Below are 27,863 nucleotides of genomic sequence, written 5' to 3' on the forward strand. Positions count from 1 at the left end.
TATGCCGACGGATCTGGGGGTGTCATTAACATAACATTGACACCCCCAGCCGTCCGCATAGGGCAGTGTAAACTGCCGGCGGGAGGTATGCGATGCGGGAAAACGCCGCGGATTCGCGGCGTTCCTGCATCGCAGCAATGTGAACCTAGCCTTACATGGTATTCACTCATATGGTAGTTGTGTGATGAAATTCAGGTTTACTATTTTGAGACACATGTACATCAGCAAAGCAAGCTTAAGCCCCAGTTAACACTGACGCAACTTATGCGATAAAGTAGCATGACAAGTCACACACCATTAACAGCAATGGAACTGTTCTAATATCAAGTCACTCCAACTTAGAAAAATGTTCTGGGGCTACTTCAACATTACTTGCATTGACCTCTGTTAAAGAAGTCTTATACAAGCCATGATGAAGTCACGCAGGGATGTCAGTTTCAAAGCTGCACTTAGGCTAGAACTGCAATTATGCACATCTGTGTTTTAGGTCAGTGACTTAGAAAGCCATTGCAAGAGTATTCCAGTCGGGGAATATGTTTTCAGGTTAGCAATGGCACGCTCTGCATTTCCTTGCTATAGACTTAATTTAGGGCTTGTTCACACCAGCAGATCTGTTAGAACATAGCCAATGGTGTTTGGTGCGATGAAAGCAGTGCATTGCACTGTTTACTTTAAGATTAAATTATCAGACCATGGACATTAAACTCACAGCGCTCAGAATTTCCAAGATGGACAGTTTATGTGAAAAAACGGCCTGGCCTCAACTCTTTTCAGAATGAGACCCAGGTAAACCAAGTAATAAGATACACCACTGATTTCGAACCTCAAACCTCTGATAGTCCTTGACTGCATGCACCATATTTGTCTGTGCTGACCACTGCACAATGATGCAAGTCGGGGGACTGGCACTGCTACACAAATGTGCGCACCCGTAAGTCCCTCCAGCATCACAAGGCTAGCGGGCGCGAGTTGCCCGCCACGAGGGCTTGCTCAAGGGTCCTGCGGACTCTGTCTGCAGATGGCCTGCGATCGTAACACAGAGAGGCAGAACAAGGATATGTAAAGCAAGGCATTTCCCTGTTCTGCCTAGTGACATGACAGGGATTTTCTGCTACCAGTGAACTAGAACAGTCATCTCTCATGATCTAGTGAGCGCTCCCCCACTACAGTTCAAACACACTGGAGGAAATACACTTAACCCCTTGATCGCCGACTAGTGTTTAACCCCTTCCCTGCCAGTGACCTTTATACAGTAGTCAGTGGCCAATATGTCTGCCACACTGTCGCCGCCATTCATACAAAAAAAAAAGCCCATAAATCACCTATTTTGTAGGCACTTTTGTGCCATCCAATCAATATACACTTATTGGATTTTCCTTTTTTTTTTCTTTTCTTTTTTAAACAAAAATATGTAGAAGAATACATATTTGCCTAAACTGAGGAATATTGAATGTGGTGAAATATGTGAAACAAAACACTAAAAATAAAAAAGGTGGATAAAAACGTACAACATTTTAAATGAATAAAAAATAGAAATAGGTCAATTAATATAAGTGAAAATGCAATAAGGTTGCTTCGGTAAATAAGTGTATGAAGATATTAATAGTTAGTTGATATAGACTAAGAAGGTGAGAGTCCAGAGAGATTACATTATTGGAAGACTGTTAATCAACACCTTATGAACTTTAACTCTTTATGAACTTTACCATCGATTGATTGGAATACACATTTTATATTTTTACACTTTATTGCAATCAACTTTATCGCCGTTTACATATATTTTGCTTATAAGCTCACTGAGCACACACACACATATATATATATATATATATATATATATATATACATATATATGCATATATATACATATATACATATATATATACACATATATATATGCATGAATTCAAGGTGGTTCAACAAACTATTTAATATCTTTATACAATTTTTTTCACTGAAGCAACCTTATTGTATTTTTACTTATATTAATTGAACTATTTTTATTTGTTCTTCATTTAAAATGTTTATCCACCTTTTAAATTTTTTTCTTATTTTATTAGAGATATTTTTTTTTTCCAATACTTACCCTCCTTGTACTGCTGTTCCATTCTCCAGAATTATTCACCTAGCAGCCTTAACTTCCTTTGACATATTATTTGAGTTACTTCACTTTTGCATGAAATTTTGTGCTCCCCATAAAATCCTTCTCTCTGAAGTTCATTGGCAGACAGCACCTTTAAACTCAACCTTAGGGTTATATCACCACCTTCAGGTGAGGACTAAGCAGGACACACAAACAGCAAAACTTTATAGTAACGCCCAGGAGGCAGTCCTACTGGCTATAACCCCCTCACTGTTTCCTGCAGCTCAGTTTGTCAAAAAGCAGTGCAAACATAAATAGGAGGGGTGGGTGCTGTATCAGTCAATGAATTTAGCAAAAAGGATTTTACGGCGAGTACAAAAATCCTATTTTCTCTTTCGTTCGTTGAAGGACACAGTACCTTTAATCTTGACCTTAGGGACGTCCCCAAGCAGTGTCAAAGATGAGTGGTGGGAACAGAAAGAAAATAAACCCATAATAAAAAAAAAAAAAAAAAAAAAAAAAAAACAAACACTCAGAGTGGCGACTTTAACCACTTCCCGACCAGCGCATGACGATGTACGTCGACAGAATGGCACGGGCAGGCATATTGGCGTACAGGTACGTCCAATATTCAATGCCGCCCTGCCAACGGGAGCGCGCCGCCGGCGGCGCGCTCCCACGCTGGTCGGGACCCCCGTGAGTCCGGTCGCAGGACCCGCGGACTCGATCGCCGCTGGCATCCCCGCGATCGTCTCACGGAGCGGCCGAATGGAGGAAATGCTGTGTAAACAGCATTTTTCCATTCTGCCTAGCAACTAGTGACGCTGATCTCTGCTCCATGTGATTGGAGCAGAGATCAGTGTTCACCAAATGAAAGCCCAACCCCCCCACAGTTAGTAACACACCCCTAGGAACACTTAACCCCTACACTGCCACCCACTGGTTAACCCCTTCACTGCCAGTGTAATTTACACAGGAATCACTGCATTTATATAGCAGTGATTACTGTATAAATGACAATGGTCCCAAAAATGTGTCAAAAATGTCCGATGGGTCCCCCACAATGTCGCAGTCACAATAAAAAAAAAAATAAAAAAAATCGCCGATCACCGCCATTACTAGTAAAAAAAAAAAATTAAAAAAAAATTATTAATAAAAAAAGCTATAAAACTATCCCTATTTTGTAAACGCTATAACTTTTGCGCAAACCAATCGCTTATTGCGATTTTTACCAAAAACATGTAGAAGAATACGTATCGGCCTAAACTGAGGGAAAAAATGTTTTTTTATATATTTTTGGGGGATATTTATTATAACATAAAGTAAAAAATAATGCGTTTTTTCAAAATTGTTGTAATATTTTTGTTTATAGCGCAAAAAATAAAAACCGCAGGGGTGATCAAATACCACCAAAAGAAAGCTCTATTTGTAGGGAAAAAAAAGGACGTCAATTTTGTTTGGGAGCCACGTCGCATGACCGCGCAATTGTCAGTTAAAGCAACGCAGTGCCGAATCGCAAAAAGTGGTCTGGTCTTTGACCAGCAAAATGGTCCGGTCTGCGAGTGGTTAAATGGCCACCTGCAAAACCTTGCAGCCAAAGCATGCATCCACAGATGCGCTCACATCAACCTTGTACAATTTAAAGTGTGAACGGACGACCAGGTCACCGCCTTACACACCTGGAAAACAGACATGTAGGAAACCCCAGGAGGAACCATTTTCCCTGGTAGAATGTGCCGTGACAGGAAAGAGGGAGCCTGCCCCCTTATGCCATAACCCTGAACCATGATCTGTCTGATCCACCTAGAAATGGTGGCTGAAGAGACTGCCAGGCCCTTCTTCGGACCATTCACTGATACAGACGGAGTTCGACCTCTCAAAATAAGCAGTAGCAGACATACAACCGCAGAGCCCGGACAACTTCCAAAGAATCCAAAGCAACCTCTTAGACCCCTTTCACACCAGGGCGTTTTGCAGGCGCTATAGCGTTAGAAATAGCGCCTGCAATCCGCCCTAAAAAAAGCTACACCATTGTTTGTAGCGTGAAAGCCCGGAGGCTTTCACACTACAGCAGTGCGCTGGCAGGACGTCAGGGAAAAGTCCTGCCAGCAGCTTCTTTGGAGCGGTGTGTTTACCGCTCCTCCACCGCTGCTCCCCATTGAAATCAATGGTGCAGCGCTGTAATGCCGCCTGCCAAACGCCGCTATGGCGCCATATTCCCGGCGGTTTTAACCCTTTCTCGGCCGCTAGCGGGGGGGAGAGGGAAAGTGCCCCACTAGCGGCCGAAATTTGCCGCAAAAAATAGCGGCGTTTTACCACCCACCCTAGGGGCGGTGTGGTGTGAAAGGGGTCTTAGGGATGTGACGGCCGAGCATATTGTGCTTCCGCCCTTATTTAGATGAGAGGCTGAAACAACCTTTGGAAGAAACTAAGGCTGCAGGTGCAGCACCACCTCATCCTTGCAGTAGGGAAACTTTCATGACAAGGCCGCCAACTCAGAAACACTCCTTGCATATGTAATAGCCACTAGACAGACTACTTAGAGAAATTCCCTTATTGACACACACTCTCAAACGTTTCAAACGGCGGTATCTGAAGCACCAGATTCAAATCCCACGGAGGCAGCGGTGGGCGTACCAGAAGGGCCACATGTCGAACCCCCTGAACAAACATACTCACCAATGAATGAGTCGTCAAAGGTCACAAAAAAAAAAAAACAAAAAAAAAAAAACAGACAGACATTCACCTGATTGAGTGCAGCGACCACTGAGCAAACAGATTCCATTCTGAACCTTTGTACTTTCACAAAGCTGTTGAGGGCCTTGAGGTCCAGGAACGGACGGACCCCTTCCTTCTTTGGGACTACAGATTGGAGTAGAATCCCGAAACCTTTCCAGCGTCGGTACAGGTACTTTCACACCATGCCGCAGGTCCTGTGCTGCTCCAAACAAGGCCACCTGACGAGCCTGAAGATGAAGGTTGGAAGGGGGGGGGGGGGGGAGAATCTGTTTGACTGACAAGAAAAACTAATCTTGTACCCCTGAGGAAACCAATTTGCAGACCCACTGGTCAGAAAGTAGGGAGGTCCACCGGGCTGCAAACACCTGAAGACAACCCACCACCCGAGAGTCGGGTAGGGGCAAACCTTCATGTGGTAACAGATTTGCGAAACCGGGGATGATTTTGTCCCTCAGCAGGCACCTTGTCGGACTGGGAACATTTACCTGCCGACCCGGGCAGACGAAAAACACACTTTTTATACATCAGAACAGGGGCCGCCTGTCACAGCGGCGCCTAGTGTCTGAAACAGAGCTTTCCTAAGAAAGTGGGGGGGCTTTTTTTACCCTCCCCCCCCCCCCCCCACAAGCCCCTTTACCCTGGCAACAAAGGCCTCCAGGACCGCAGACAGTGTCCATAGGCACCACAGGTGCAGATGAACCAGTTGCCATAACAAGGATGTCGGGGGAAGAAGCGCAAGCTTCTGACACCATGCTGATCAGCAAGCCCAGGACATCACTTCCTCCTGTTTGTGTTTACATTAGTTAGGACCGATCAGCAAGCCCAGGCCAAAAAACATTGGCCGGGACCTAATCAGTCAGTTAACGAATCAGACTGTCGTGTTGAACTGTCCTGCCATTTAGAAGCTTACATCACATCACCCACTCTAACCACTTGAAGACAAAGCCCTGACACTTTTTTTCTTTTTTCATGTAAACAAAGTATTTTTTGGAACCTCCAAACTTTTTAAAGCAAAGGCCCTACAGATTAAAATGGAGGGTGCAGCAATTTTTAATTTATTTTTTCACATAGTATTTGCGTGGCGATTTTACAAACGCAATTTTGGAAAAGCACACTAATTTTAATGCACTAAAAATACACTATATTGCCCAAATGTTTGAGGAAAGAAAAGATGATCTTATACCGAGTACATGGATACCAAACAACATGCTTTTAAAATGAGCACAGGTGCGCAGCAGCGACAAACTACATACATTCCTTGTAAGAAATACGTTTATTTTAATAACTTATAATAAAAATTAAAGAGAAGAAAAAATTTGCGGCCGGTTTTCAAATCACACATGAGGCATCACCACGTGCATTACAGCAAGAACAATTCTTCCACTAGACCTCCAATTATAAACTGGTAAATGTAAAAAAAAAAAAAAAAAAAAAAAAAAAACACACCACAACTAGGAGAGGTGGGTGCTGTCCCCATCAATTAACTTCAGAGAAAAAGGATTTTATGGCGAGTACAAAAATCCCCATTTTCTCTTTCCTTTAGATCTTGACCTTAGGAACGTACCCAAGCAGTGTCAAAAAAGAGGGGTGCAAACAACAAGAAATAACTTCACCCGGAACAAGAGGAAGTCCTCAAAACAGAAGTTGCCACCTTAAACGGCCGCCATCAAAACCTGCGGCCAACTTAAAGATGCATTCACAACAACCTTGTAACTTAATGAAAGTGTGAATTGCAACCTTACACCTTCAAAAAATTGCAGCCAAAGCAAGCATCCAAAGATGTGCTTACGTCAACTTAGTAGAATTTAGTGAAAGGTGTAAACGGACGACCAAGTCACCGCCTTACACACCTGGGCAACAGCCTCTTGATGTTGGAAAGCCCAGGAGGTTCCAACTGCCCTGGTGGAATGAGCGGTGACAGGAAAAAGGGGACACCCGCCCCACGATCTGTCCAATTAACCGAGAGATGGTGGTCAACGAGACCACCAGACCTTTCTTCGGACCAGCCACTCGGACAAACAGTCCGACCTCCGGAAAGGAGCGGTAGCAGACAGATACACCCAGAGAGCCCGGACCACGTCCAGGGAATGTAAAGCAACTTCTTTCAGATGTGTTAGCTTAGGACATAGGGATGGTAACATGATGTCCTCATTTATATGAAATACCAAAGCCACCTTTGGAATAAAAAAGGGCTGCGGATGTAGCACAGACTTATCCTTGTGGAGGACCAAGTAGGGAGAGTTGCATGACAAGGCTGCCAACTCAAACCCTCCTGGCAGATGTAATTGCCACTAGAAAGACTACTTCTGAGAATGTCAACAAGGGAATCTCCAATATTTTCAAACGGCGTATTCTGAAGAACCGATGGCACCAGATTCAGATCCCACGGAGGTAACGGCGATCAAACCAGAGGGGCTACGTGTCGGACCCCTTGCACAAATGTACTCACCAATGAGCGAGTCGCCAAGGGACGTTGGAAAAAGACAGCCAAGGCTGATATCTGCCCCTTGATGGTGTTTAAGGCAAGTTTGATTCACTCCTCGCTGTAAAAACAGCAGGATCCTGGAAAATTGGTATGTACGTGGACGCCACCCCATCTACCCACACATGGAGATGTAAGCCTTCCATGTACAATGGTAAATCTTCCAAAAAGGAGGACTTCCGTGCCCTCAGCATAGTGGAAATTACAGAGTCTGACAGACCTCGGTCCCTTAGTACCGTATATACTCGAGTATAAGCCGAGATTTTCAGCCTCTTTTTTGAGGCTGAAAGTGCCCCCTCGGCTTATACTCGAGTCGCCGCTGTCTGACTGCTCGATCAGCGTATCGAGCAGACAGACGGCGGACATTAATTTTCAAAAGCCGCGCCTCCTTCTCCGCCTCCGCCTGTGATAGGCGGAACACTGAATTTCCCAGCAGTCAGTGTTCCGCCTATCACGGACATCCGCTCATTCTCATACTACGGACGAGTATGAGAGGATGTCTGTGATAGGCGGAACACAGGCTGCTGGGAAATTGAGTGTTCCGCCTATCACAGGCGGAGGCGGAATTTTGAATTGTAGAATGGCCGCCGAGAAGAGCGGCGATCCATCGGCACGGGACGGAGGAGGCACGGCACGGCACGGGACGGAGGAGACACGGGACGGAGGAGGCACGGCACGGGACGGAGGAGGCTCGGGACGACGGCGGCTCGGGACGGAGGCTTGGGACACAGGTAGGCTGGACACACACACAAGGCTGCACGGACACACACACACACACACACACACACACACAGGGATGGATGGATGGATGGATGGATACACACACACACACACACACACACACACACACAGGGATGGATGGATACACACACACACACAGGGATGGATGGATGGATGGATACACACACACACACACACACACACACACAGGGATGGATGGATGGATGGATACACACACAGGGATGGATGGATGGATGGACACACACACAGGGATGGATGGACGGACACACACACAGGGATGGACGGACACACAGGGATGGACAGCCATGTCTCACCCTCGGCTTATACACGAGTCAATAAGTTTTCCAGTTTTTTGGGGGTAAATTGGGGGCCTCGGCTTATACTCGGGTCGGCCTATACTCGAGTATATACGGTACTTGGCTTTCATCAGCCATGCTGTTAAAACCAGCGACGGTAAAATAGGACGAGGACGTATCGGGCCTTGCGATAGCAGGTCCTCTCGCATTTGGCCGCTGCCAAGAAAAATCCGCCACCAGTCGTACTAGGTTGACGTACCAAAGACGACAAGGCCAATCAGAATTACTGGAATCCCCATGGCCTCCGCTCTGCGTAGCAGGAGCTTTAGTGGAGGGGGGCATATATCCGCCGATAAAGCCCCCATCGAGCCACCAACTCATCAGATGCGTCCACACAGGGGTCTCTTGTACTGGACACAAACCTCTGCACCTTCCGATTGAGTAGAGAGGCCAAAAGATCCACATCTGGTGTTTCCCCACTTTAGGCAAATGAGCCGGAATCCGGATGCAACAACCATTCCCCTTTGTCCAGCATCTGATGACTTAGTCCGCCTGCCAGTTTTCTAAGCCTGGAATGTGTATGGCCGACAGGGCCGGGACGTGCCGCTCTGTCCACTGTAGGATGTGAGCAACCTCTTGTGCTGCTGCAGAGCTCCTTGTTCCTCCATGATTGGTTGATGTACGCCCCTGCCATATAGTTGTTTGACTGGATCCTGACCGGACACCCCTGCAGCCACCGTGACCATGTGGAAAGGCACCGCCTGTTCGCCCAAAGCTCGAGCCCACTGATGGGCAGTTGGCATTCTTGCCACGTCTAAAGGCCCTGGGCCGACTGTACGCACAAACTCCCCCCCCCCCCCCCCCAACCGGTCAGTCTGGCGTCCGTTGTGATAACCGTCCAATGGAGAGGAAGGAACAATCTCCTGAACCAAAGGGCCGGAGACCTCAGACACCAGAGAAGGGAATACCTGACTAGCTGACTCGCCCGATTTTGACAATCCAGGGATAAATGGAGAATTGTCCAATTTTGACAAAATATCTTTTTGCAAGTCTCGAGTGTGAAATTGAGCGTACGGTAGCGCTACGAAAGTGGATACCATGAGGCCCAGGACTCTACTGCAGAAGCACAGCGACGACCACCTGCGGTTCACCAAAAACGTCACCCCAGTTTGAAGAGTCTGCAGCTTGTCTGAAGGGAGAAAAATTCAATTTATGAGGAGTCCAGCAGTAAGCCCAGGTAATCCAGGCGTTGAGTCAGCACTAACATCGACTTTTTTAGGCTCAGTACCCAACTCCTGGAGAGCCTTAATTCTGAGACAGAAGCTGCCCCTCAGGGAGTCTAGGTAACCCACGACTGCGATCCCACATTGCCTTAACAGCGCCAGACTTGGGACCAACACCTTGAAGACTCGGGGTGCTGACGCCAAGCCAAAAAGGGAGAGCCATAAATTGGTATTGCTCTTCTGACTGCAAATCGCAGAAACTTCTGATGCCTGAGGCATATAGGTACATGCAAGTATTCATCCTTGATATTCCAGGATGGCAGGAAGTCCCCCTGATGGAGTGCAGCGACTACGGAGCAACCGATTCCATCCTGAACCTTAGCACTTTCACAAAGCTGTTGAGGGCCTCGAGGTCCAGGATTGGACCTACCCTTTTTTTAATGGGACTACAAACAGATTGGAGTAGGATCCCCAAAACCTTCCCAGCGTCAGTACACGTACCATCTACCCGCGCAGCAGCGGGTACTGTACTGCCCCAAACAGGGCTTCATTGGTCGGACAATAGGGAGGTCCACCAAGCTGCAAACTCCTGAAGGCGACCACCCCATCCAAGAGTAGGGCAGGGGCAAACCTTCATGCGCTAATATTATTGCTCATAGACTTGTTTGGCTTGCAAAACCAGGGACTGTCCTTCAGCTGGCGCCTTGTCAAACTGGGGATGCTTACCTGACCACCCAGGTGGGCTAAAAAGCAGTTTGAATGGAGGGCCCTCGCCTACAGCATGGCTTCTTAGCCTTTCTGGACTGTGGGAGCAACATGCTCTTCCCACTGCTAACACTTTTTAATAAAGTCATCCAGCGAGGCTCCAAATAGCTTCTCACCTTGGAAGGGCAAATCCACCCGTGTTTTTTAGATGCCTGGTCTGTAGTCAAATCAGGCGCCGTAGCACCACAGCTGATACTAATGCTCTAGAGAGCAGGGGGGCCGTGTCCAGGGCTGCCTCACAGACATACTTATTACTAAAGGCCTTGCACCAACTGATCTGCCAGTTCTACGCAGACCGGGGAAGACCGTTGCTTCTCCAATTCATGGTGCAACAACTTTGCCCATTCAGTAATCGTCTGTGACACCAAGGCCATGGCCAGCACAGGTAGTAACGCTGACCCCACCACCGTAAACAGACTGGAGAAGACGCACATTTTTTTCAGGAGGCTCTCCTCAAAAAAGGTGTAACCCACCGCCATTCTTCTCGGGACTGAAAGTGGTTGTAAACCCTTACAACACACTTTGACCTACAGGTAAGCCTAGATTAAGGCTTACCTGTAGGTCCAAGAAATATCTCCTAAACCTATACCGTTGAGATTTGCCAAAAGACAGGCACGGCTGTCTACGGCCCATGCGCCGTAGACAGCGGCGCGCAGGCGCAATGAGCGCGGCACAGTCTACGGCGAATATGCCGCGTGTGGCGGCTCCCGTGCGCATGCGTGGGAGTGACGTCACCGCGGCTTCGCCAAAAGACAGCGGCGGAGCAGCGAGACCCACTGAGAAGATGGATGCACCGGACTACAGGGGTCAGCGGTGACATCGCTGGCTCCTGTGTCAGGTAAGTGACACATAATGGACTACTATGCGATGCATAGTAGTCCATTATGCTTTACCTTTGCAGGGAATAAAAGAGGAAGTAAACTCATCAGGGTTTACTTTCTCTTGAATAGGCCAGTTGCGGGCTTCCCCATTCCTTGTAGATGAACTTATCAAAATAAGTCAAATACGGAAGACACTTTAGGCGCGTGGGCCGGTTTGCGGGACCCAAAAGGGACCGCCACCTCTGCAAATGTCCCTCCTGCATCCTGTATCTTCAGGGTATCCCACACTGCTGTGATAAGTGCTCCTACTAGTGCTTTTTCCATACTAACCAGGACACAGAATCATTCTCATTGCCCGAAAATAGTTTTTTTTTTATTACCCTTATGCCTGCCGCTTGCACCCTGCCAACAAAGGTCTCCAGGACCGCCGACAAAGCGTTTATAGGCACCACATTTTGTGCAGGCGAGCCGGTTGCAATAACAGGGATGTCTAGGGGCCATGCTGACCCTCACTCGCATGCCACAACTCAGGGACTTAATGCAAGGTACATAAAATCCCACCCTCCTAGCTGCTCGCAGACTGAGGAACCCCCCGCAGGACTTGCCACCCTGACTAAGTACTGCGCTGCCACTGTCCGCTCCGTGTCAGTCATTAAGTGCTCAGAGTAAAAACCGTGCTGTTCTTAAGTATACAGACACCAGCACTAGAGGTAAACTGCGCCAAAGCTACAAGAAAATGGCCGCCAAGCCTTCTTCAAAATGGCTTACAACATACACTGCATAAGGCTACAGGAAAATGACCGTGGACTGCGCGGCGTCCTCCCCTCATGGCAAACAGCCTGAATACCTCACTGACAGAAGGAGCGGACCCAACACCCAGCACAGTCCCCCTGCCCCCTGTCCAGGCTCTAAGCCATCGCCCGGTACATACACCACACCTCATGACCTGTCACAGCGACTGCAGCAGGGGGGGGGAAGCATGGCTAGGGAGAGAGGAAAGGGAGAGTGAGACCCCCTAGTCAACTTCCCAGGGAATCCCCAGCTGCTCCATCCTGCCGAGGCAGGGGGGGGGCGTACTTACCCCTCCTGTTGGGACTGCTGGACGCATACCACCACAGACCCATCACCCCGCCATGGCACACTGACACAGACAGCAGTAGCCCAGTCATGTGTGTGGCCCGGAGCATATAGCACACCAGCCTCCCCTGGAACAGAAGTGTCATGTCGTGACCGACCCAGCACATAGCTACGGTCTCCTCACACTCGATGAACAGGCTGGGGAGACTACAAGGATTTATATTATCTCGCCTGCCACCCAGCCTGGCTGTTGATTGTAGATCACAAGGTAAAAATTGCAGGAAAAAAAAAAATTCCCAGGGCCAACAGTCCCCTCAGGGAGCCAGGTCCTTCTACACTAGAAAAAAAAATAAATAAAAAAGTTGGAGAAAGCAGAGTGAGGAGTTATAGCCAGTGGGACTGCCCCCTTGCAGTCCTGCGGTTTTAACATGTTTTACATGTTCTGCCTAGTCCTCTCCTGAAGGTGGCGTGATAACCCAAGGTAAAGATTTACATTAGCTGTGCCTGTCAATGTAGAGAAATTATGATTTATACATGTAAAAGAGGAGTGCCAGAATAGGCCAATATGAAATTGGTTAAACAGGTGTGTGGTGTGTGCATGACATCAATAAAAATCTATATATAATCTTTAACTCCTACCTGCCACCTCAAAGCCCTTTAAGAGGTTCTAAATGCCAGGAAGTGGGCATTCAGATCATGTAGCTGGTAGTCACATGATTGAAAGTATGCATTGGGAGCTTCCAGTACCCTACATATATGCAGAAAGAGCGAGCTCCCACCACAGTAATGTGTTTACATAGGGCCACATAAATGCAGACTGTTTAAACCCACCCGCTAAGAGGCCACATATATACATACGGCCATTAGGAAGTAGTGTAAAGGCATAGTTCTATTATGCGGGTGAGGGATGACTGTAGATGAAAAATTAAACTGAGCAGCTTTAACCAAAGCTGAAAAATGCCCTCTCTCAGAAAAAGAAGAATCTCACAAAAGTGAGTACACCCCTCACATTTTTGTAATTATATTAGATCTTTCCATTGCTACAAATTAGTGAGTGTACACATTGTACAACAGTGTAAATTTGCTGTCCCCTCAAAATAAAACAAACAGTCATTAATGTCTAAACCGCTGGCAACAAAAGCGAGTACATCCCTAAGTGAAAATGTCCAAATTGGGTCCAAAGTGTCAATATTTTGTATGGCCACTATTTTTCCAGCACTGCCTTAACCCTCTTGGGCATGAAGTTCACAAGAGCTTCACAGGTTGCCACTGGAGTCCTCTTTCACTCCTCCAGGATGATATCAGAGCTGGTGGATGTCCTCCATATCACGCTTCTCCACCTTCCGTTTGAGGATGACCTACAGATGCTCAAGAGGGTTAGTCAATCACCTTTACCCTCCGCTTCTTTAGCTAGGCAGTGGTCATCTTTGGAGGTGCACGTTTGGGGTCATTATGTTTGACTAGTGCCCCGCGTCCCAGTCTCTGAAGGGAGGGGGGGGGGGATCATGCTCTGCTTCAGTACATGTTAGCATTCATGGTTCCCTCAAACTGTAGCTCCTCAGCACTCATGCAGCCCAGACCATGATACCACCACCATGCTTGACTGTAGGCAAGACACTTGTCTTTGTATTACTTACCTGGTTGCCGCCACACACGCTTGACACCATCTGAACCAAATAGATTACTGGAACCATGTCCTACGATCTGAAGAGACCAAGATAAATTTATGTCCTTCGTCTGCTTGTCTTCAGCAAACTGCTTGGGGGCTTTGTGCATCTTTAAAAGAGGCTTCTTTCTCGGAGGACAGCCATGCAGACCAATTTGATGCAGTGCGCGGCGTATGGTCTGAGCACTCAGGCTGCCAGCGGTTTAGACATTAATGGCTGTGTGAGTTATATTGAGGGGACAGCAAATCTACACTGTTATACAAGCTGTACACTGACTACATTACATTATACTTTGCTATAATTTCTTCAGTGTTATCACATGGAAAGCTATAATAGATGAGGGTAAACTCACTTTTGAGATACTGTAAATGGCCTATACCTAATGAAAACATTCAATTTTGGTTAACCACTTGCTTACTGGGCACTTAAAACACCCTTCCTGCCCAGAACAATTTTCAGCTTTCGGTGCTCTCACACTTTGAATGACAATTAGTCATGCAACACTGTACCCAAATTAATTTTGTGTCCTTTTTTTCCCCCCACAAATAGAGCTTTCTTTTGGTGCTATTTGATCACCTCTGGGGTTTTTATTTTTTGCGCTATAAATTAAAAAAAAAAAACGAAAATTGAGAAAAAAAAAACGCATATTTGTTTGACAAAATTATGCAAATTATTAATTTTTCTTCATAAATTTTGGCCACAATTTATACTGCTACATATCTTTGGTAAAAATAACCCAAATTAGTGGATATTATTTGGTCTTTGTGAAAGTTAGAGAGTCTACAAGCTGTGGTGCGAATAGCACAAAATTGATCACATCTGATGTACTGGTGGCCAATCTCCCTTCTTGTGACCCGAACAAGCCAGGAAAGTACAAAAATCCCCCAAATGACCCCTTTTTTTGAAGTAGACATTCCAAGGCATTTAGTAAGAGGCATGGTGAGCTTTTTGATGTGGTCATTTTTTCCCACAATTCTTTGCAAAATTAAGATTTTTCATTTTTTGCCACAAAATTGTCATTGTAATAGGTTATTTCTCTCACATGGCATGTGTATACCACAAATGACACCCCCAAAAAAATTCTGCTACTCCTGAGTATTACAATACCACATGTGTGGGACTTCACAGCCTGGCCACATAGAGAGGCCCAACATGCAGGGAGCGCCATCAGGTGTTCTAGGAGCATAAATTACACATCTAACTTGTTGACTACCTATTACACTTTTGAAGGCACTGGAGCACCAGGACAATGACACGTGGCGACGACGGATGGCACCGACGACGGATGGCACCGACGACGGATGGCACCGACGACGGATGGCACCTTATTTTTTTTTTATTTCCCCACTTACGGCGCTGCAGCAGGTTGCTGTGTGGAGCAGGGAGAGACTGCAGTGACCCAAATCGCTAGCCATTTGGTCGACAAAAGTTCTTTTAAGGACTGGTATCATGGTATAGGTGTTAGGTGTAGTTCAGGATATAGGTTTGAGGCAGCGCTGTGCTAGTGATTGTTGCAGCAGCCCGAGTCTTTTGTCAGTGTAGAGAAAGGGACCGGACGATGTGTGCTGCAGGGACAGTCAGTTTAATCATTAGCTGTTACTATTAGGTCCACAAAAGTACTATTCAAGTTAATGTTACAGCAGCCTCTGTTTTGTCAGTTTAAATAGGGACAGACAGGAAGCTGTGTGTGAGGCACAGTCAGTTTAATCAGTAGCTGTTACTATTAGGTCCACAAAGGTTCTTTGCAGGACTGGTATGTTAATAGCCTTGTACACGTATAATATTCTTTCTTCCAAATATAGAAAGAATATTATACTTGACTGCTGCAGTCTGCTAATCATTCACAACCTACTTGTTCCACAAAGGTCCTTATAAGGACTGGTAAGGTCTAGGGTGCTACAGTACATAGGGTTGAGTGAGGTACAGTCTGCTATTCCTTAAGGACTGGTATAGGTCCACAATACATAGGGTTGAGGTGCACTACTGCTGACTGCTGCCCTATACTGCAGCAGTCCTTTATCAGTATAGGGACTGAGAGTTTTGTCACAGGGTCATTTAAAAAATGACAGGCAGAGGAAGAGGCAGGCCCTTCCGCAGGGGTGGTAGGGGTAGGGGAGGAGCAACAGGCTTGAGCCAAAGTGGGAAGTTGCAGAAGGTGCGTTCAATTAAAGGACGCACCAGACTTGGTTGAGTGGCTCACTCAGACTTACTCTTCTGCACCCTCATCCTCTCGATCTGCACCCTCTTCTTCACTCTCTGCTATGTGCACCCCCAAAGACACTACCACCAACAACACCACCACCACCACCACCACATACCTTCCGCTTGAGTCACAGGAATTATTTTCCTATGCATATCGAGACATTTCTGATTGGATCAGGAAGAGGAAGTAGCAACAACCGCCACTCAGCAGTCTGACGACAGTACCCAGATCAGCCCAAGGAGGAGGTTGGTCCCCAGTGTTGCTGCCTACTCCGAAAATCTCTACTTATAGCGGTAGGGAAGGTGACGTCGATGATGACGTGTCTAGTGATGTCACGTGGGTGCCCACAAGAGAGGAAGAGGAGGGGAGGGGAGTTCAGAGGGAGATATGGACCAGCAGATAGGGAGGAGAAGCAGGAATAACTTACATTGCACAGGAGGGACAAAGCAGACTGCTAATGTATCAGGAGCGAGTCATCGACCATGTACGGTCACATCTGGCGCTCCCAGGACACCGGCACATGGCTCCACAGTGTGGGCTTTTTTTTTTTTTTTAACGTGTCCGCTGCTGACAATAGTGTTGCCATCTGCAATCTTTGCAGTCAACGCATTAATCGCGGTAAGCCCAACACTCACCTAGGGACGACTGCCTTAAGAAGGCACATGAGCAGCCATCACCGAGCCCAGTGGGAGCAACGGAACACACAAAGCCACACTCCAGGCTCTCACCGTCCAGCCTCGTCTTCTACTTCTCCTCTCTCCTCACAGTTGTCCTCCACTCCACCTTCCATCACGCCAAGCTAGCGTTTTTCTGCAAAAAAGGCAGGCTTCCGTGGGCCTAATGTTAGAGCGTAAAAAAATTATGCCGCCGGATAACCCTCTTGCCCAACGGTTGACGGCTGGCTTGTCAGAACTGATAGCCCGCCAACTACTGCCATATAAACTGGTGGACTCGGAGGCCTTTCGAAAATTTGTGGCCATTGGAACGCCACAATGGAAGGTCCCAGGAAGGAAGTATTTATCACAGAAGGGCATCCCAGAGCTATATGGCCATGTTCAGCGGCAAGTGAATGTATCTCTGGCACACAGTGTTGGTGCCAAGATACATCTGACCACAGACACGTGGTCTAGCAAACACGGGCAGGGAAGGTATATCACTTTTACTGCCCACTCGGTGAACCTTCTGACGGCCGTCAAGCATGTAACCCATTGCATCCGTGTAGATTTGGTTTTACCACCACGGATTGCATGCAGGCCTGGCTCTTCTCCTCCTCCTCCTCCATCCTCCTCCCTCTCCGCTGCTAGCGTCTCTTCCGCTGCGCCGCCCAAGCTCCCCAGGCCAGGTGACACGTTGTCATGCCGTGCTGCGTCTGTTATGCCTGGAAGCCAAGAGCCCCACTGGCTCGGCACTCCTTTTAGCTTTGCATTCACAGGCAGATCAGTGGCTAACACCGCTCAATTTGACAGTTGGTAAAGTGGTGTGTGACAACGGTGCCAATCTGCTTAGCGCATTGAAACAGGGCAAAATTACGCACGTGCCATGCATGGTACACGTCTTAAACTTGGTCGTGCAGCGATTCGTTGTCAAATACCCTGGGGTCCAGGACATCTTGCGGCAGGCAAGGAAAATCTCAGCCTATTTCAGAAGATCTTACATGGCCATGGCTCGCCTTGCTGACATTCAGCGGCGACACAATCTGCCGGTCAGACGTCTTATTTGCGATTGCCCGACGCGATGGAACTCAACCCTCTATATGCTTGATAGGCTGCTCCAGCAGAAACGTGCAGTTAACGTCTACCTGTATGAACTCTGCGGCAGAACAGGTTCTGGGGAGCTGGGTTTTTTTTCACCGCGCCAGTGGCTGTTCATGCGCGACGCATGCAGACTTCTGCGGCCATTTGAGGAGATCACCAAACTGGTCAGTCGCCAGCCATGGCGCCATCAGTGACATGGTACCTTATGCCTTCTTTATGGAGCGTGCATTGCGCCGTGTCATTGATCAAGCTGTGGAGGAGCAGGAGCGGGAAGATGAGGAAGTCGCAATGCTGGATGAATTCCCAGGGGGGGCTACTCTATCTGAGACAAGTGAACAACAGGAGTCTGAAGAGGAGTCAGAGGAGGATGGTGCCGGGGCGGATGAGGAGGAGCAAGAAGAGCATGCTTTAAACCCTTCTTGGATCCCTGTTGTGCGTAGATGGGGAAAGGAGAATGAAGAGGACAACATTATCCTGGATGATGAGCAGGAGCCAGCCCACCACACCGCTTCCAGTTTAGTGCAAATGGGGGCCTTCATGCTCCAGTGTTTTAATAGGGACCCCCGTATAAAAAGCATAAGGGTCAAGGACCAGTACTGGGTGGCAACGTACTTAGACCCCCCAATACAAACACAAAATGGTGGAAATGTTACCGGCGTCACAGAGGGCTGTCAGAATGGAGCACTTCCAGGCCTTGCTTCGAGAAATACTGCATTCTGCTTTTGCGTATGCTGGCAGAGGAGCAATTCCCACTCCCAGAGAAGGGAGTTGCGGGTACCAATCCAACAGCGCCTGCAAGAAGAGGCCGGTTTGAAGATGTGTTGGGGACTTCGGATATGAGGTCATTCTTTCAGCCGACCCATCGACAGGTATCATCCGGATCCAGCATCAGGGAACGCCTAGACCGTCAGGTGTCCGACTACATCGGGTTAATGGCCCATGTGGACGCTCTGAGGAGTGATGAACCCCTGGACTACTGGGTGGGCAGGCTTGACCTCTGGCCAGAGCTTGCCCAATTTGCAATCGAACTGTTGGCTTGCTCCTCATCCAGTGTCCTGTCCGAAAGGACGTTCAGCGCAGCAGGGGGGGATCGTGACCGATAAGCGTACTCGCCTAGCTCACGACAGTGTTAACTACCTCACATTTCTAAAAATGAATGAGGCATGGATCTCGGAGGAATTCAACACATGTGACCAGTAGACCATGTATATGTCTATAAACAAATTTTTTTAATCGAGCACACAGACCTTCTTTCTTCATTTGGCTCACTTCCTTGTCCAAAAAAAAAAGCACACCGTACTATATGCCCGTACCCTCCTGTTTGAAGAGGTTGAGCGGTGTCATACTTCTACTGGGGCTTCTTATTATGAGGGGCTCCACCATCCCTGTGCTGACTTCCTCCTGGGGCTGTACCTCTGCTGTGCATATTATGAGGGGCTCCCACTATCCCTGTGCTATGCTCATTATGAGGGGCTCCCACCATCCCTGTGCTGTGCCGACTTCCTCCTGGGGCTGCTTATTATGAGGGGCTCCCACCATCCCTGTGCTATGCAGACTTCCTCCTGGGGCTGCTTACGGTGCAGGTGTCAGTGCTGTATATCACGGTGCTGCATATCACGGTGCTGGCGTTAGTGCTTTATGTCGCGCTGCTCATGTCAGTGCTCTCTATCATGGTGCTGGTGTCAGATCACTATCACGGTGCAGGTGTCATTGCTGTATGTCACGCTGCTGGTGATCATCTCCTGCACCCTCTTTACCTACCCTGACCTTCCCTCTCCTCCATTGCCTTCATGCGCTCCACAGTCCTGAATTGTCACAACAATTTCACATATAAAAAAAGAATGCTTGTACTTGTCGATCCCAGATTCACCTCATGCATATGTTATGCCATTGGCCATGTGGTGGGACTATGTTTGCACAGCTATTCATTATTTTGTGGCTGCAAATTTGACCTGTAGGTTTGCAAAGTTCGCCTCCCATTGAAGTCAATGGGGCCCGCCGGGAACGTTACGGTTTGCGAACTATCGGCCGCGTTCGTGAAACGTCCCGTCGGAAGTTCGTCCATCACTAGTTGCATCCTTGTTTTATTTTGCCATAACCTTGTTGAGAGGAGTGGAGGCTACTCCCATTTCCTGGGTGCCAGATGCATACATCTATCTTGTTTGACCACTCATTAATAGGGGGTCAATTATCTCTAATAAGCATATTTGCTACCTCACACTAGACAATTGCTAGTTCTGAGAAATTGTTTTATCTTATTACTTGGATCTTTGCACAAAGTCAAAAGTATTGTCAATTGCTTACTTTTTATCACACGGTAATTTCATTGTTTATGGCTTAAAATATTGTTTATTCACTTTTTTGCACTTAGTTTTGTTAACCTTTGTTTCTAGATGTGTTTGTAAAATAACATTGATTTAATAAGTGACTAGCACAACACTGATGGTTTTAAGCATTTTAGGCAATTTTGCAGCTAGACATAGGCCAAAGGCATGATAAGCTGAGCATATACCAGAGGATAATACATGGCACTGAAAAGATGTGCTAAGCTTATGGTTCATGATGCCAGTTGCTCTATACAAGTCAGCAACTTTGAAGTAAAAAAGAGCCCAAGATCATCATGCTTCCTCTACCAATTTTTGACAGTTGGTAATGCATACTGCTTACTCAACAGCATACATAAACCTTGCATGGTTAATCAAAGATAAAAAAAAAAAAAAATTATTCCAGTGTTCAGTTGTCTACTGGTTATGGTTCCTGGCCCAAACAACCTCCCTCTTATGTTGCCATTTTATCAGTGGCTTTGCTACTGCCACTTGACCTGTCAAAACCTGCAGATTTAAGTCTTCTCTTCACAACAAGAGACTTGCTGATATAGACAATTAGGCCCCTTTCACACTGGGGCTGTGCGGGCGACGGCGTTTAAGCGGCGGTCTGCGGCCGCTAGCGGGGAGGTTTTAACCCCCGCTAGCGGCCAAAAAAAGGGTTAAAAACGCCTGCAATGGGTAGGAGCGGTTTAGAAGCTGTGAATACACCACTCCAAAGATGCAACTGGCAGCACTTTTTTCACCGTCCTGCTAGCGCACCGCTCCAGTGTGAAAGCCCTCCGGCTTTCACACTGGAGTGAAGGGTTGGTTTTTTCAGGCGCTACACAAGCGCTATTGTTAGCGCTGTATCGCCTGAAACCTGCCCCAGTGTGAAAGGGGCCTTAAGCCATCTTCTGTCCTATCACACAAGCATGGGGGCTCTCAAATTTGTCTTCCAATTCGGCTGTGGCTTTGAGTCTGCCATATCTGTTGATGCTAGTTTCCTAAATTTTCCAAGTCCCTTTTAATGGTGTAGGAAACTGGCATATTAGCTCTTTACAATTATGGTAAAGAAAAGATCCACATTTTAGGATAAAAAAAAAAAAAAAACACTACATTTTTGGTAACAAACTTTTAAAAGCTCTCAGGTTATTCAATAGATATGAACAGCCTCAACAGTCACTAAAAAGGTACATTTTTATTTTTTTTTGGATTAAGGGAGGGTTATAACCCCTGACTTTTTTTCCCCCCCATCTGTGTACCATTGGCAAGATTTCCCCTCCACTTCCTGTCCCATTATCCAAGGCATGAAGTGGTAGGACATACCTCTAAGTGAGGAAATCCCTTTGTAGCATTCGCAAAAAAAAAAAAAAGACACGCCATGCATGTTTTTCTGTTAGTATTGGTATAAACGAACCCAACATAAATATAAGCATCCATTTTTTTTTTTTTTTCATAAAAAACACAGACACCCAAAGCTTGCCCCCTGGCTTCCCACTGTAATGGCGTAAGCAGATTCACAACAGGTAGGCTTAGGGCCAGGCAAATTTTTCAATAAAAGTCAAGATTTGTCTGCAACTTCATATGACTATACATTGTAATATGCGGGATTTTGTTGAATTGCTTGGCTATTTCAAGCAAACCCACTAGTTTAATAGATTTCTAAAGCTGCACTGCACAACACTGAATTGTACCGATGAAAGCCAATCAGCTCTCTAAATATTGCCAGCTTCAAACCTGGTTGCTGCCACTATTTGAAGAGCTGAGCAGGAGTTTTATTCTTGTAGAGCCACTGCCAGCAGGATTGGGAAATGTGAAGTTTGAACTTTTATTGTACTTTTCTTATGTAGTATGTAATTTTCCCTCTTATTTAAAAGGGAGCTGGATTTAAAATCTTAACAGGCACATAGAGCACATATTTTGCACTAGTTTTGCATACATTTGAAGAAATGTAAAAAAAAAAAAAATATGCTTACACTCCACGCCATGAAATTGGAAAAGCCCCAGTCATTTTCCTTATGAAAGAACAAGTGACTAATGCGTCTACTAAAAGACTTTTCATCATCCTTGTAATTGATTATCTTTAGCACTGCCTGGGCATGACAAGACCATGACCTGCAAAATTGAAGGCATAAATAAAAACAAATAGGAATATAACAGATTTAAGCACAGTGAACTGCCCCAAACATTTTAGACAATGAAATATTGCAGACTTTATACACCACTGAAAACCACTGCTATAATGCAATGAGGAAATAAGGACAACGTGGGACTGTTGTAGAGGAGGGGGGGGGGATTTGTGATGTAAAATATGCCATGATGTGAAGGTAGGCTGCAGATACTGAAGTACAAAAGGGAACTGTGAGGTAAAAGAGGGTTGTAATGCATTAGAACACAGGAATGACATTCAGACCTCAGATGGAAGAAACATTTACTGACTGGACTACCGTAAATTTTAAATTAAAAACTGCTGGTCTATAAACTTCTATTCCCTGAAGGAATTCTACTTCTATACTTTTAGATCCCTTTCACACTGGGGTGCTTTTCCAGGTGCCTGGTGGCTAAAAAAAAAAAAAAAAAAAAAAAAAAAGGGGGGCCTGTAAAGTAACTGAACACCACCTCCCCTGCAGCCCCAGTGTGAGCCGGAGTGCTTTCACACTGGGGTGGTGCGCTTGAATGAATGGACACCGCTGCTGAATCGCCTGCAAAACCATTTTCCAGGCAATATTAACCTTTTCCCTGGCCACTAGCGGAGGTTGAACTTGTAAAGGTGGCCCTCTAGCGTCCGAAAAACGCCACTATAACAGCGGTAAAGCTCCACTAAAGCAACCCCTCCCCCCCGCAGTGTGAAAGGGGTCTTTTATGTAATTTATTTTCCCCTTTTTTAAAAGGGAGCTGGATTTCAAAAAATCCACTTAAAACTGAAGCAAAAAGAATCTGGAGCAATAGTACAAGCAAACCAATCAGCTTATATCTTCACCTTGGTTAAATTAAGCTTTGAAAAAGAAAGACAAGCCGATTGGTTGCCGCTACAGATTCTGGCTACTCCAGTTTTGATGAATTCCCTGTGCGAGTATGGCCCTGCAGCTAAATTGACAGCAACTGCAAGACCTCTGAACCCCTACAGCTCAAGTCTCTCAGACAAAGAAAAGCTGAAAGGGGGGGGAAGATAAATATTTTATAATCCAATATATATATATATATATATATATATATATATATATATATATATATATATATATATATATATATATATATATATATATATATATATATATATATATATATATATATATAAAATTTTATTATTTATTGTTTTGCACCAGCTCATTCAAATGCCATGTGCAGTGTGTGACCTTTACTTTTGTATCAGCAATGGCTGAGTCAGGGAGGAAGATAGCAAACTGTGCATGGGTGGTCTTTGAACGAGTGATCCTTCAGTGGATAAAAATGTGCTTAGGGTGCTGCAGCACATTGGCTATTTTAAAGGGACATTTTGGAGGACACAGTTTAAAAGCTCACAAAAAAAAATAAAAACAACATTGCAGTGTCCTCCCTGCACAGGTTAAAGCAGTATTAAGTCCCAAACCAAAAAAGTTTATATTGCAGTTTATCAAATTACATGTGGTGGCTGCCTTAGTTCTCAAGTTTATGCTTTCCCCCTCTGTTGCTGTCCAAAGGTGCCGTCATGCAAAACATGGTCAGTCTGGGGCAGACGGGGTTGTTAAAAGTAACAGATTTAGTTACACTAATAAATTGAAGCCACACTCCAGTTAACACACTTTATATATCAGTAACAGCAAACTTTCGTTTGGGATAATGGTTTTACTTCAATAAAAGCTGATCATTGGAAGCACCTGTCAGCGTTAAATGGTTTGCCTCATTTCTGTAAACTGAAAATATGGGAGCTTGTTCTCTTGGGAAAAAACAAACAAACACTTACTGGATCACCAGATAGAACAAAAAAAAATAACACACACACACGCAGCCATCACATATAAGAATTGGAATCTGCAATATAATAAGAATTTCCTTTGGGGTAAATACTGCTTTAAAGGCTTGTTGCAATAAAATTAACAACTTTCCTTATTATTCACTAACAGACTTCCTCCTCTCGGTTTCACCATCACCTCAAACTGCTTCTCAAATCGGCCGTATCCAGCTGACCAAGGACACAAGGATCAGCAGTCCTGTATTCTAGGAAAGGATGCTGAAGGCTCACCCACATCCCTGAAGAAACAGAGATAAGAATCCTGCCCCTAGACATGAACATTTAAAGCGGTTCTTCACCCTAAAGGGGAAGTTCCGCTAATCTTATCCCTCCCCCCCTCCGGTGCCACATTTGGCACCTTTCAGGGGGGAGGGGGGGTGCAGTTACCTGGATAATCCAGGTAACTGCACCCACTTCCGGCCAGACCGCCGCAGACGCTCCGCCCCCCCCCCCCCCCCCCCGTTGTGTTCTGGGAAACACACAGTTCCCAGAGACACAGCGGGGGACCATAAGAGACGCGCAGCGCGACTCGCGCATGCGCAGTAGGGAACCGGGCAGTGAAGCCGTCATGCTTCACTTCCCGATTCCCTGACAGAGGATGGCGGTGGTGGCAGCAGCGAGACGAGCGATCGCTCGTCACCTGCCGCTGACATCGCTGGAACCTGGGACAGGCAAGTGTGATTTTATTAAAAGTCAGCAGCTGCAATATTAGTAGCTGCTGGCTTTTATTTTATTTATTTATTTATTTTTTTTTTTTATTTTTTTTTTTTAGGTGCAGCTTCTTTAACCCTCATTTTCCAGGGGTTACCAAGGCAGATTTTTAGAGATACCCTGGATTCAGCCATAATGATACTATTTATGAGCTGGGTGAATGGTCAGATAAAAGACTGACACATCCAAAGTTATGAAACATGCACGCAGTAGAAAGTAAGTAGTAAATTAACATCCATCTCCCCTTACAGCTATACAAGCCCTAAAGGTTAACATAAGCAGGAATAGTGGATTAAGTTAAAATTGTCAATTAAAATGTACATACGTCGAGTCAGATTCTGCATTGCACTGAAGAAAAAATCCCACGCTTTTTTGATGTGGTCTGTCAGGGTAGAATCGTGGCATAACCATTATTTTCCATGGGAGATTCCGCACAAAGCAAGGAGGACTCAGCACAGATTCACTAAGGCGACTAAAACGTTCCACGGTGAATTGAAATGTTGCTTCTGATCGCCAACTGGTATCTGAAAACAATAAAAGCACTAGAAATAAACAACCCACAGATTTTGATATCCTTTTCATATTTATAACACAATATAAACTTGCAGTGCAGGAAGCCAACTACTTGTAAGGGCAACAGACATCTTTCAGGCAAGTAAATTTCTAGGCAGTTGAGTAGACTTTTTTTTTGAGTTCCAAAAAGGGTTCAGAGTCTAGAGGCATTTCAAGTACCAATCATTTATAAATGCCGCTAAATGCGCTAACTCGCATTTAGCTGTTTATCGTTTACAGGCGTTTATCATTGTTGGCCAGTTTGAAAAAAGTGGTTTTTAAAATGGTTCTAAACGCGGATTAATCGCCAGTTAAAAGCCTTTAAACAGTCAAACGGTAAGGCTGCAGACCTTTTAGCCGATAAATATATATGTAAGAAGCATTCTTTGATGTTTTGAGGCTTCAGCTACCCTGCCACCCAGGAGTGTGTGCTTGACGGACTTTGCCAGGTTAATCTGGGTGAGGGTGTAAATGAAGTTGTAGACCCCCCCCCCCCCCCCTACTTGGTGGGTTATAGGCCTACCTTCAGGTGTTGACACTGGTTTTAACCAATACAGGAAGTTGACTCCCCTATATAACCCCTCCTCCTTCCAGGAGCACTCAGTTTTTGTAGCCAAGCAATATAATATTACTCACCCCATAAAACAGGGGCGGGAGCTGTGTCCTATGATGTACTTCAAGAAAAGGATTGAACAGGTAAGCTGTTTTAAAAAAGGATTGAACAGGTAAGCTGAACAGGTAAGCTGTTTTAAAAATCCTATTCTCTTTATCATACATCATAGGACACAGAGTCTCAAGTAATTACTTGGTGAGATGTCCCATAGCAATGCTACTTGAGGGGAGGGAGACACAACCAACCAGTTTGAATTATAACTTGCCAAATGCACTTAGCGACAGTGGATTTTGACACTGCCTGTCCCATTTTAGGACCCCCTGGCAGAAGAAATAAGACATCAGTCTTACGAATCGCAGCAGTTTTCTTAAATACATTTTCACTGCTCTCACTACATCAAGACAATGTAGTGACCTTTCTTCCCTGGAACAAGGTCTTGGAAAAAAACCCTGGCAGGACAAGATCTTCATTCAGATGAAAGCCTGAAACAACTTTTGGCAAAAAACCTGGACGAGGGCGTAACACCACTCTGTCCTCGAGAATAATCAAATATGACTCCTTACAAGAGAGCAGCCAATTCTGAAATCCTCCTTGCTGAGGATAAAGCAAACGAAAATATCAGCTTCCTAGTCAGAAGGACTAAGGGAACATGCTGCAACGGTTCGAATGGCTGTTTTGTAACACTGACAAACTAAAATTTAAGTCCCAAGGGCTTAAGAGTGATTTAAATTGCGGATTAATCCGCAGCACTCCTTGCATGAAACCCTGGACTAAAAGAATGCACAGCAAGCAGTCTTTGAAATAAAAATTGATAAGGCTGAGACTTGGCCCTTAATAGTACTCAGGGCTAACTTCCTCTCTACGCTTAATTGTAGAAAGGTAAGAATTCTGCCTATGATATATCTCCGAGGGTACCAACCCTTGGACTCCAGGCTCTACAATATATAGCTCTAGAAGCTGGCTTCCTAGCATTAATCAAAGTAGAGAGATAACTGACCTGGAAAGCCCACGTTTATTCAGAATGTGGGTCTCAATAGCCAAGCCATTAAATTTGGCGTTCGTAAAGTAGAATGGAATATCGGCCCCTGAGATAGCAGGTCTGGCCTTAGTGGGAAGAGCCCTGGACCCTCCACAGCCATCCTTATGATCTCTACGTACCATGACCTTCTGGGCCATGCTGGTGCTGCCAGTATTACAGATTTTCTTTCCAGCTTGATCCTGCAAAGAACTTGAAGTAGCAACTGAATCGGGGGAAAAGTGCATAGATCAGTAAAAACTGATCCCACGGGGTCACCAATGCATCAGTTTCGTATGCGAGTGGGTCCCCTGTCCTGGATGCAAAGTTGACTAGCTTAGTGTTGAATCTGAACGCTAGAAGGTCTACGTCCAGAGTCCCCCATCTTTGGCAAACAGCCTGAAACACCTTAGGGTGAAGAGCCCATTCTCCTGGGAATAACTGCCGGCGACTTAGATAGTCCACCTGCCAATTCTCTACTCCCAGAATGAAAACTTATGATAGGCATGGGACATTCTCTTCTGTCCAAGTTAGAATCTGGTTCACCTCTCTGAGCTGAGACTCTTGGTGACCCCTTGTGATTGATATATGATTGATATATGCCACAGCTGTGGCATTGTCGGACTGGATCCTGTCAGGACAATTCTTTAACCTGGAGGTCCAGGTTTCTAGAGCCAGCTACACTGCGGGAATCTCTAGGACAGTGATGGCGAACCTTGGCACCCCAGATGTTTTGGAACTACACTTCCCATGATGCTCCACTACACTGCAGAGTGCCAGGGCATCATGGGAAATGTAGTTCCAAAACATCTGGGGTGCCAAGG

At 45.9% G+C, this 27,863-nt stretch overlaps 1 protein-coding gene across 2 annotated transcripts in view; it reads right to left on the reverse strand.

Annotated features, from left to right (window-relative positions):
• The window catches only part of USP7 (ubiquitin specific peptidase 7), a gene marked incomplete in the record, with an annotated part of 508,930 nt that overhangs the window by 419,133 nt on the left and 61,934 nt on the right, over positions 1-27,863 (reverse strand). For both annotated transcript variants that reach the window (XM_077448850.1, XM_077448849.1), the window contains 2 exon segments: positions 22,134-22,272; positions 25,185-25,383. In XM_077448850.1, the coding sequence (XP_077304976.1) occupies positions 22,134-22,272; positions 25,185-25,383 (338 nt within the window).

The sequence above is a fragment of the Lithobates pipiens genome, unplaced genomic scaffold, assembly GCF_037356315.1.
Source record: "Lithobates pipiens isolate NorthernLeopardFrog02 unplaced genomic scaffold, aLitPip1_a1.2 Scaffold_22, whole genome shotgun sequence".
NCBI classification, from domain to species: Eukaryota; Metazoa; Chordata; class Amphibia; order Anura; family Ranidae; genus Lithobates; species Lithobates pipiens.